The sequence below is a fragment of the Camarhynchus parvulus genome, chromosome 1 (assembly GCF_901933205.1).
Source record: "Camarhynchus parvulus chromosome 1, STF_HiC, whole genome shotgun sequence".
Lineage (NCBI taxonomy): Eukaryota > Metazoa > Chordata > Aves > Passeriformes > Thraupidae > Camarhynchus > Camarhynchus parvulus.
Window position 1 is genome coordinate 33,114,235 of NC_044571.1, and position 12,237 is coordinate 33,126,471.

At 36.6% G+C, this 12,237-nt stretch overlaps 1 protein-coding gene across 1 annotated transcript in view; it reads right to left on the reverse strand.

The window, feature by feature from the left end:
- The window catches only part of OCA2 (OCA2 melanosomal transmembrane protein), a 161,083-nt gene that overhangs the window by 122,410 nt on the left and 26,436 nt on the right, over positions 1-12,237 (reverse strand). Inside the window, exons 5-8 of the mRNA XM_030951234.1 lie at positions 11,436-11,508; positions 3,122-3,279; positions 2,552-2,634; positions 2,056-2,209 (exon numbers count right to left, since the gene is read on the reverse strand). Coding sequence (XP_030807094.1) covers positions 2,056-2,209; positions 2,552-2,634; positions 3,122-3,279; positions 11,436-11,508 — 468 coding nt within the window. The remainder of the gene's footprint in view (positions 1-2,055; positions 2,210-2,551; positions 2,635-3,121; positions 3,280-11,435; positions 11,509-12,237) is intronic.

Genomic DNA, 12,237 nt, shown 5'->3' on the forward strand with positions numbered 1-12,237 from the left:
AAGAGGAAAAGGGCTCTTGTGATTTGTAACAGATAAAATGCTTCCTTTTTCTTCATTTTAAAAGAAAACATAGCTCTAAAACTGGTTTGGATGTCCACTGAATTTGAAGCTGTATTGCAAATAATAATTAATAAAATACAGGAAAATAATAAAGACTGATAAAAGATGGGGAACAGCAACACCAAAAGGTAACATCTATCTCTTTAAAAAATTAAAGAGCTAGTTTCTGCAGTAACATTAATTTCTCCAACAGTGATAACAGCTAAAGGGATAGAGAGTGCAATGTGTTGAGAAAGCAGGACTTCAGGCACTGAAGTTATAAATACTGAATATGATGAAAGCCAGTATTACATATTCCAACAATATTAGCATCCATTGCTTGCAAAAAATCCACGAGGGAACCATAGAACTTAAAAACAAAGAGTTTAGAATTTACTTTTGTTGTAGCATCTGTCATTTCTATAGATGCTATGGAGAAAATAGCTAATATTATGCTGCAATATGTGGCTTTCCATACTCTAAATTTCAAAAAAGTTTACTTATGAGACTCTATTCCTACTTTTGAATTTGCAGAAATAATTTTTCAGCCAATAATAGAAATCTTTCCTTGATTTCTTCACAGAAACAATAATTTAATGAGTTGTTTTAAGTATTTTTCTTAAAGGTAACAGGAAAACTAACACTTTCCCTGGCTCTGCTTTTCAGTTTCAAGTCTTTATTTCCTTTTCCACAATAATTTTTCCAAAGCAGATTTTCAGGATGTAAGCACAAAAACCCCCCTTTACATACATTAAAAATCTGATGTTTTTGCAACTGCTAAAAGGTTGCATAGTTTGGGTTGGGGGTTTAGGGGTAGGGAATTTTGTTTGGATCAGCTTTTTTGAAAAAAATAAGTTCCATTTTAAAGTATTAAGCTATTTTGGGGCTGTGCTGCATGCCTACACATATTTATAGAAAAATCTAGTCCAATCCCCCTCTGCATTTATTATAATGTCTCTTTGTTCATTTATAATGTACTCAGAGGCATTTTTAGGTTTCAAAAGAAATAATCATTGCTGAACAACATAATCTAAATGTCTAAAGCATCTGCTGTGTTGTGTGCATCCATTATTGGTATTTGACTAGGTGAAGTTTTACAGCCTTACCATTTCAATGGGGAACAGGGTGAAAAGCTCAAAATATGCAATGGGTGTGGAAGAAAAATGAGCATGCTGGACATATATACTGTAAAGTACCTTGTAAACTTGATTTCATTAATTTCTTAGTTTCATACTAATGTAAATTAGGCCTGATTCAACTCAGAGAATTGACAGTGTGGATGCTCATACGAATTAAAAATAATTTTTTTAAAAAGTGTTCCTCCCCATTTGCAATTCATTTTAAGATAACAGTAAGTGTTTTCAGTTCAAAGAATTCAGTTGGAGTTCTGTGTTATTTATGATATGTTTTCCATTCTTAGTGTAATGCAATGCATTTTTATTTGATTTAGTACCTCAAGGTTTTGTAATGTTGCTGCAATGCATGTTAAAAGTTCCCGGTCCCTTGACTTCATATTAATTCAAGCTCAATTTCCTCTTCAAATAATACAGTTAAAGAATGCCTAAAAGGAACTTATTAAAATATGTGTTCATTTTAACCTGTTGAAAGTACACTAAGTTCATCATTTGAGGTACCTTAAAGAAGGTAAATAACAAAATTATTTTTTTTCTTTTACCTTATAAAATACTTTAAACCAAATTTTCCACACCTTTTGCAATTCTGACCTATTTTTACTCTCACAATACTGTAATTCTGTTGAAATATTAAAAAACTTATAGCACCTAATAGAAAAATATACAAGATCACTGTAACATTAAAAGAACTTGGCAGAATCACTTACAATGCAGAACAATTTCCCCACGTGTATCTTATTCATATCATTAGCAACATTGATGGTGCATGAAGAAGTTATATACACATTTTAAAATTATATCAAAGCCCAAGATTGAAAATTCTTCTCATGCTCCACTTACAGCTTAAGGAAAAAAATAAAATCCAAGTACAACACTGACTTACTTCCAATATGATCAGCACGTAGACACCTACTAAGATGATGGATGCTACTGTTACTTGTGCCTCTATATTTGCATGAAGGTACTGATGCTTCATGGAGAGAGGAACACTTCCAGACTCCTGCAGGAAAGCTTGAATGTTTATGAAGATGGTGCCTCTGGTGAAAGAAAAAGAAGTTTTGTTTATTCCTGGAATGAAATACCTTTTGTTTTATTTGTGCATTATTTTATATTGAGTACCTATTAATATACTTGTTATAACTTTACAAAAGCAAGCAACTCCTCAAACATCTTCAAACAAGCTCTAACCTTCTAGAAAGCATTGTTTAGAAATTAACTCAAGTACAAACCAGTCTTGTAAATACTTTCAAAGACCAATAAGGAGTCATCCTTTCCTGCCTTTCTGGAACATGCAGTGATAATTATTTTTAAAATGTTATTTTAGTCAAGTCTATGGAAACTGCTCTTTAAATGCATCATTTTTCAGTCTATTAGCCAACCTGTTTGCTATCTGAAAGGTTCTAGTTGTGAAGATTTGCTGATTTCTTCTTGAACTTAAGGGTAGAGACCAGTTGTATACCACCTGCAAGAGAGTCATATTCAGCAATATTAGCAGAAGTCAGTGATAGTGATATGTCTCTGATACAGGGTTTTATTCCTATTTTTCTCTCTTCTGACAATTTTTGTGGTTTTTTGTGGGTCAGGAATAAAATCAGCCTAAATCAGTTCTCCCTGATTAGGTTTGTTATGGGTGCTCAGGCTTAATCAAACTAAATCGTCCTCATACTCAATCAATGAAGTGAGAGACACCTCCAGGATGTCCTCCAGAGGGAAGATGCCAAAACACATTTTGCACTGAATATAGAGAACAAAATTTTGATGCAGGAAGCCCAGAGAAGCCTTATAAAGGCAAATGAAAATGCAACTTTAATTGCAGTAAGTTTTCTAATGCTGAAAGTGAAACACTGTGCAGCAAGAAGAAGCATGGCCACTTAATCCACACAGTGGTGATGGAAATAAATTATAAAACACCTCTCAGAAAAAGTGAAAGAGAATTTAAAGACTATCACCTGCTGCTGATGCCTCCTCCTTGATCCTGCGTCTTCACTCTGGCTGATTTGTACAACAATGTATTCCTCTGTTTGCTCATCCACAGCTTGTGCCCCAAATGGGCCTCCTATATCTAACTTTAACAGAGCAGAATCATGAAAGTCAGTCAGATTCATAGCTATTAATAAAGTTGTTAAGGTGCAAATATCCAGTAAAAATAGTATAGGCTGTGTAGGATGTACAAATTCCAGGAAAAAAAAATAGTCAAATTATATTGAAAAATACATTCTTCAGCTAAATTTCAGGAATTTTGAAAAAAACAAAACCAATGTCTACTTCCTCACCAAGTAGTACTGTTTTGACCAAGTTTCCTAATAAAACAAGAGTTGCAAGTTCAGAACCAATATCTTCCCTAGTGACTTTTGGGATTACCAGCGCTTTTACCGGATGTATCAAAGCTTCAAAATAGCATAGAGAGATACACAGAGAGACAGAGAAGTAAGGCTCTGTAAGTACTCGTACTCATGAAAGGCAGCACCATTAGCTCAGCAATTTAAACATCACAGAACTTGTACTGGTGAAAACAGTGTAGAAAGTGCAGAGGATTTTGTTTGATTATTTGCTTTTTGGTCAAAGTTTTGCTCACACTGTTACAAATATCTGAAAGACATTTTCAACCTCCTTTCAGCTGAAGTACTCACAGACTCTATTGCACTCAGCTCCCTCATCTGCTTCTTTTTTCTTGAGATATCTCACATAAGGTACGGTCAAACTACACGCCTAGTCTAGTATAATTGAAAGATCAGCCAACCATGATCCATTCCACAAATCCATTGGAAGTCTGGTTCTATTAGTTCCAATACATCTAGGGCTTTTAAAACATAGATTTGTAATAGTCCACTTCTGGCACCGTTGAAAAAAGCATTCCTGTGGCTTGATTGGTGGGGAAGGGAGGGAAGGAGGAAACCTGAGCTTTTAAACTCTCCACAGTTTGTTTGTTACTGTAATAGAGCAATATTGTAATTGCTTTGCTCCTGTCTGTGACAGGTAGAAAGCTAAGGCATAACCAATAAAACAAAAAAAAAGCTAACAAACAAAAATAACTCCTTAGTTTTACACATACATGTTCCATTAATCACATGCTTGAACATCTTCAGTTTTAACATCAAATATTTTATTGAGAATATTACAGAGAGAGAGTAAAATGTACCACATCATATACCCACCAACACAGTTTTCCCAAAAAGATGCTTTGTAGCCCTCAAAACTATGAGACTTTGACAGGAAAAGAAAAAACCTCAGGATAGTTAGAGGACTCAGGGCAGTGATGTACTCTGTCCTGCTTCCAGTGACCCCCAGGGACGATCATCCATGTTAAGTCAGGATCTAATGGGGAAAGATTTGGGAGATTATGAGGTCCTTTGGGATCTACAAAAGAGTAATCTCTCACAGTAACCAAAAAAAACCCACCCTAGATCTGGTACCAGGTGGGCAGCCAGTGCATTCAAAGTAATATAAATGCCACCCTGCTTAGCAAGGCAAGCTGAGCAAACACCACCAGTAACACTCACATGCCATTAATTAAAGAATTAAGCTCCCAAGCATCTCTTTGCTTAATGGAATCACACAGGAAAGGATAAAAAAAATTATCTCACATGGAGACAAATCCAGTCTGAAGAATTTACACTCACAATCCTTAGCAAACACAAACAGAAATGACAACAGTTCTCTTCTGTTTCTGAAAGTTTTAAATACAATTTGGCATCACAGTTTTTCTGTGTCACTAGTTGATATATAATAGGAGTCTCAATAGGACCTATATCCCTACCTTTAACTAGACACATTAATTAAACCTTCTAAAAGGTCTGCTCACCTGAAGTCATTAACCCTACAATTTGGGACAACTTTTAATAGCCAGTTTTTCACTAGGCATGTAGCCCGTTATGTCTTGAAAAGCTTCAGGTGCATATAATTATGGCAGCTTCCTTTTAAGCAATACTTTTAAAATAAATCCTGTAATTACCTAGATGACACATTCAGGAGCTATTAGGAAGGATGTCTAAAATTAAACCTTATTTTCAAGAAGAGTGGCTCCTTTCTTCTTTTCCTCTACAGATAAGGATACTTTTTCCATTCCATTCTGTGCACTTATAAAACCATTATAAAGAGCCATAGGAAAAAAAAGGGAGAAAGGTTCTCCTTTGATTGCAAGTGCAACAGAACATCATTCACCAGTCTGCATAGAGGCTCTTAAATCCCATCAGAGTTATCTTTTTCCAAACAATATTTAGGGACTCTGTCATACTTCCATTGTTACACTGCAGCAGATCACAGCCTTTATGAAAGGTGGAATCATAACACACCAGAAGAAAATTTCAGACATGCTTCCATGAAAAAAATATGATTTTTTATCAAGCTGCACTTCAGAATATTTTTGTTCTGCCTTACCTTGTTTTTATGTTTCCCTTAAATTGCCAGAATGTGATTTCCTCTAAATTTTAATCATTCAGATATGGACAACTTTTGGGAAAACTCTCTTTTTACTTCTAATACTCCTTTCGATTCTGCAATTTAAGCGTGCTTTTCCTTTCCTGAACTTTTCTTTTGTAATGCGTCCTCCAGTGTCCCCCTTTAAAGCAAAAATCCCCCTGGGGAGATTTACGGACAGAGCTGATATTTTTTATTTCACTTCAGCTAAACTGCTTCATTTTGATACAGTTCTATTCTTGAAATCTCATTATTGCTGTGAATTAACCTGTCAAGGGATTTGGGTCTGTGTTTGCTCTGCGAAGCATTACACTGTGGCTGGCACCAGAGCAGGTCTGCTGCTCCCAGCTGAACCCAGAGCTGTGTTTCCTGATCCTGGTTTTCTGAAGAGGTTTTGGGGAGTATGTGACTGTCACCTCCTGTTACTTTATTTTCATGTGGCTTATGTAGACAACATGATGGAATGGGATGCAGTGGCTGAACATTTAAACTGGTGCTCATTCACCACAGTTCCTGCTCCTGTACTTTGGACATCTGCATCTGATGGTTGCTTCCCTAAAATCAGTGATGAAAAGGTGCTTGTAAGATGGAATTTATGGCTTCATTTTGGACTACCACAAGAAGGTGAGAATAACTGCTCCTGAGGAACATCCATTCTCTCTATTAACTGTAACGAGAGCCTAGGATGACTAACTCAGGAGTAGCTGAGTCAGTCCCCAAAATACCGAGTCCCTGCTCTACTCTCCATCATGTAATTATTTCAGAATGTACAGAGGCAGCCAAAAAGCCCTGTTTGACAGAGATTCTCTGTTGTATTTGCACACAGATGGCTGACTTTATGCTTTCTTTAATATCTATTTGTATATCCTCTTCTGTATACTGTAGAATGGACCTTGAGTATGCTATGTCTATGGGTTACTTTTCAAGTTTCTGAGGTAGTTATACTCCATTTATCCTGATTTATGACCAAGTCACTTATGCTAGTTTCTCTAGGATATCACCATTTTAGAAAAGGCCTTTTCCCTGGATCTTAGCATACATTTTTGCATTGTCCTTAACTGGTATTATTTCTGCATTGGTATTTGTGCTTTTCTTTTTTTCATTTCCTATCCCTGTTCTCATCTCTGGTGAGGATTTTTCTACATCATCCCTTCATAACATAAGTTAAACCACACACTTCTCTGTCCCTATTGGCTTCCCCATCTGATGAATGCTCTAAGAACTTCTTATTTTCCTCCTTTTTTGAGTGTGAGTAATCCAGATTCATTATTGTCTACACTGGATACATCCTTTCTCTCTGCTCCATCAGTTTAAGTTCTGTAACAAACTAATTTCTACAGCATTTTATCAATTGTGTCTTGAGATTCTGCTTCTTGGCTGCCTCTGCACGTGGTCCTGGTCTTCATCCATCTATTTAACAGGTTGAACATTGCCTGCAGGCCTAAAGGCTTAGTACATTTCCAACAACATCGAAAACAGAAACAATTTTTAAATGCTTTCTTCAAGTAAAAATTATGGAGGAGAGTCTGCCAGCGGTGAACTAGAGTTACAAAATAAGAAAATATTCAAAGGGGGAAAAGAATGAAAGGGATTAGAGAGGTTTTGTAATTAATTACATTAATTTATGCTCCCTGGAGAAGAACCTTCAAGGAAGCTGAAAATTCTGCTAAAATATAACTATATTCTTTGCCTCACAATCCTTCTTTCTATATATACACCTCTTGCATAGGGAATGGGAAATATTGTTTACCATGTCACTAATGGTCATGGCATGATTACAAGTTTTCTAGTGACCTTTCCTTGCTCCAACAGTCGCACCAATAACACAAATTCATTAAGAAATCATTCAAACTCATACAACTTCAGCAAGGAATTTGATAACAAGGAGTCTTAAGTCCGTTTGTACTAGAGATTCCTCATCCATATGTGGAATTGTTCTAAATAGTTCCACTGAATCCAAAGAAAAGAGAAATCTAGCCTATTATTTAAAATTCAACATATTTTTACTATTGAGATACATCTTCTACTTTCTAAATTTGAGACCTTAATCCTGGACTGGAAGTGATAAAATCTCTCATGGAGAGAATGGAAATACATCCATGAAAATGGCCCCTGTCTAGTCAGTTTGATATCTCTGGTTTTGTCTGATTTGGAATAAGCAGATACACATTCAGATGTGACTTCAGGTTATGTACTTTTATTGAGTTTTATTTTGAACATAAAGAGCAAGTGAGTAAGAAACTCTCTATGCTGGGTGCTGTGAAAATATATAAATTTCAAAATGTCATCCTTTGTTCAAAAAATTTAACTGCGGAGACATCAAACACCTAAACAGTCAGATAATCAGATCAGGACTGAAAGACTTTAAAACATATTTACAAAAATGCAACATCCTTGGCCAGACTCAGGAAGAATTTACAGCCCACTCTCCAGGTAATTTCTGACAATCAGTCCAAAAAAGCAAAATGAAATTGCTTTGCTCGCACTGATCTAACCTTTCCTCACCTATAACATGACTGGATGCAAGTACAAATGTTGAGAGGGAAGAAAAGGTTGTTTCTGAGGGACAGAGTAAAGATAGAAACACTTCAGTGAGATAGGTGTGAGATCCATTGCACAGAAATGAGCTAAAGACTTACCATTTTTGGAAAAATAAAATATTTCTACTATTGAGAAGTGTAGAAATAGCTGTAACTGTAAGAGATACAGTGAAAGAAAGAAGGCACTGTATCAGGGAGACAGACATTTCTCTAAATTACAGTGAAATAGCATACAGTTTGCATAATTCCTTAAAAGCATGATGAATCTCAATTACTTTTTAATTTCATAAAACCTAGTTCAAGTCAAAAAGTGAGTGTCTAGTTCTGCTCCAGTTGTCCATTCCCTATTGCTGGACAAAAGCTTGACATTTGCTTAGATCAGGGCAGTAGTTATTAGAAACAAAAGAATGAACACAAAGTATATTTAGTACTTCAGAAAAATTTTCAAGTCTGAAAATGTATGTAAGTTGTGAAGAATAAGAATATTTCTCATTCACTCTTTGATCACCCAGTTAATGGAGAGACATTTCCTGAAGGTCTGAATGGCCAAAGAGTTAAGAAAAAATAAGAATGTTCATGTCTTAGAATAGGTACATGTAATTAAACAAAGAAATGCTTAAATTTATACAGACTCTATATTTCTTCTTCTATCATCTTAATAACTAAAGATGTTCTCCCCTTAACATACAGCCTTTGAACAAAAGATCTGAAAATGCTTCACACATTTTACATCAATAGTGACATTGAATCTTGCTTCCTGCAGAAAGTGTCCTCAAGTCAGGCTTCAGTATAAACTTCCTTCTTTCCGGTATTATAGAGTTGACTGTTAGGATTTAAAAACTAATAAATCCCAAGAATTTATGTTCAAAGAGAGACATTACCAATATTTTGAAAAGCTATACTAAAATAACTGAATTTGTGCCTGGTGCCTATACGGAAATCAGTATTAAAAAAAAATTGGAGAAAAAAAAAAAAAAACAAACAAAACAGCCAGACACAAAATTACAGACTCAGAAGCTTCTATTAATTCATAGGAGGCAAGATGTTGTTTCCAGAATCTGCAGCCAGCATACCTCAGTGTTACATGCCAGATTTGTATCCATGGGGATGAACAAAGCCATGGGAGATACACATGGGCTAATAATAAAGAAGGTAATGGGAAGAAAAACTGCTAGAGTAAAACCAAATCAGAGATACAGGTATAGCAACATAGAGATCTCATCTGAAAAGCAGGTCACCTCCACACCAGCTAATGAAGGCCTCTCCCAGCACCAGAGAAGGAAAGTCCTGCCCCTAAACAAATCTGAGATTTCATGGCTATGGCAGAAAAAACAAAAAATACAGGTGACATCAGGATGACAAAGGAGATGAAGTCCAAAAGTAATCACTCAATTTGATTTTAAAAATATTTCACACTTTGTTTTGACTTTTCTAGTGTATGGAGATACATTGTATATGTGAGCACACACTCATAACCCAACAGTGTGCTTGGGCATTTCTGGAAACAAACAGAACTGAGAGGAAGGAGTTAAAAAAAAAAAAGTGGTTAGTACCTATTCAATACTTCTAAACAGCTTTTGAAGCAGGAGGTAAAGTGTGCTCATTTACATATTTTGGGATCATACGAGCTAAGATACTGATTTTCCACCCAAAGTCTCATATGAAATCCTCCAAGGGCTTTGTGACAAGGACTGCTGCAGCACACCTGCAAACCTACCATTCAAGTCGTGAAGTCATTCAGAGAGTAACCCATAGTGTCCATTGGGAGTTCTGCAATCTGTCAGCCAGCAGAAATTGCATCTTCAGCACTGCTGTCTGAATGGTTACCTAGGCCTAGCCAAGAAGGGGAATCCTTTCTTCACTATGCAATTAAGTGGAAGACAACCACATGAACTTACTGCTGGGCAAATGGAGACTGACAGCAACAGTAAGAGGACATTTAGGGTGGCTGGTGCCTTTTACAAAACTCTTTTGGAAAGGCAATCTTTCTCCTTGACTCTTCTGCTCGAATTACTACATCACCTTGAAAAAGAAGCTTGGCTTTGCTGGGTGGCTTGCCTTTCACTTTGCCCAGCTCAGTGACATCAGATAGCAGACAGAATATCTAGTTTTCAAGACATATTACACAAACTAAAAAGCTTTAGCTTTGGGCTTGTCAAGTAAGAAATGGAAATGCTATATTCTGACTGTCTGACAGCTATTTGTCCCAAAGTGTCCTGACATGATAGGTAAAATGTGAAATATAGGAACACCTCTTTATCTAAAATCCCAGTACCAAATTCAGTTCCCAGAAACAAAGGGATTATTTGGTTGCAGAGCTAATTTGTACAATGCAGCAGCTATGAGTCCAACCCAAATCTGAAAAGAGAGGAAATCCTCAATTTATGCTACAACAGTTGACTAAAACTTGAGCTTAAAGACCCACTTTGAATTCTTCCTCTTTTGGCAGATAAGGCTGTGACAGCTGTGGTGCTGTTCAACACCACACTATACCACCATAGGAGCTTTCAACAACAGTTTCAAGAAGGACCAAAAACACTGATGTGAACAGGATATTGATGGGAGTTTACAGCTGAAGTTGTCATTTGTCCTACTAAAAGTCCATTTGCTTCCATCCAAACAGCAATCTCAACTTTTAATTATAAAGTGCCCTAAAGCAGTAACATTTTCTTCCTCATTTACCCTACTAATTAGTGCATTATATAGTGTCATTATTGGTGACAGTGAGAATGCTAATAATTAAATCTATTTAAAATGGACTCTCCCTGCCCAAAGCTATGGAGCTGACCAGTTATATAGAAGAACAGAGCATCTCAAAAATGAAAAACTACTGCACCTTTTCTAAACAAGGGACCTTGCAGGAGCTTGTGAAATGTATCTATAGGTGCATCTTCTTTTAACACTAGTGAAATAGGAGTCAAGTAGATTTCAGACCAGACTGATTTAACTAGAAATACAGAAAAGAATAAATGTAACTGATTTGTAAAAGTTTTTGTTTGTTTACTAACTGAATGTTCAACCCTCAAAGACTTGTCACATTCAGATCTGTATTGACCTATGATGAGTAATTCTTATTTGGGGTTGTTCTATTGCTTGTTCTCCTAAACAGTTGCTTGGCCCCACACAGGTGCCATTCAGTACAACTTGGAGAGGGAGTACTTGGGCCAGTGTCAAGGACAAGTCCAAATGCAGCCAAGGCTCTGAGAACACCCTGTCCTCTCAGGGCACAAGACAGAAAATACACACCCTTTCAACTACTTTATCAATGAAACATCAGATCCCTTTTTTTCCAATGAAAGAAGGATACAGAAGCTTTCCAGAGGCGATACAGCCAACATCTGCCAGGGCATACCTTGATCTGGATAAATGCCAAATAAAATCTAGGGCAAGGATAAAAAATAAACACTCATTAGTAACACAAAAACTGCCAAAGACCTGCTAAACTTCTCTCAAATATTTAAAAAGACTCTTTGCACATTCAGTTGTGAGATTGTTTCAGGATTTTTAAGTATAATTCCACCACAGTTGAAAAGCATCTCTGGGATACTTAACAAGGGTAAGTAATATTCCTTCGGTTAATTTACAGCCAAAGTCACATATTTTATGCACTTTTTCAAAATGTCTCTTAGGTCAACCTTCAGGATCTGTCTGGAAAGCAGCACCCATGCCTGAGGAAATGCAGAGTGTCATCTATTTTCTTCCTGGCAAAGAAGCCCTGCTACCCCAAAAGGAATTCCTCACAGCCACTAGAAAAATAAACTCCAACTTTTTAAAATTTTTCTCTAGACTTTCAGTTGAAGATTTTGCTGAATTTGAAGATTTTGCTAAGGGAGGGCAGCACTTTGGCCACCTGAAGGAGATGCCAACCTCCCCACCACCTTCTGCCTTTGACACTGTGAAGTGCTGTCATTGCTGCAGCATCCTCCCAAGCACAGCTTTCCCTATGAGCGTTCCTCAGGTGTCAGGATCAAAAGATCCATCCTGAATTTAACAAGCATCCTTAAGGGACCTACAAATTTGGGCTTCAGCTGCTTCTTCGTCCAAATCAACTGCTTGCCCAACCACATTGTCCTGAGAGGTGACAAGTGCACCAAATAGGACTATGACTA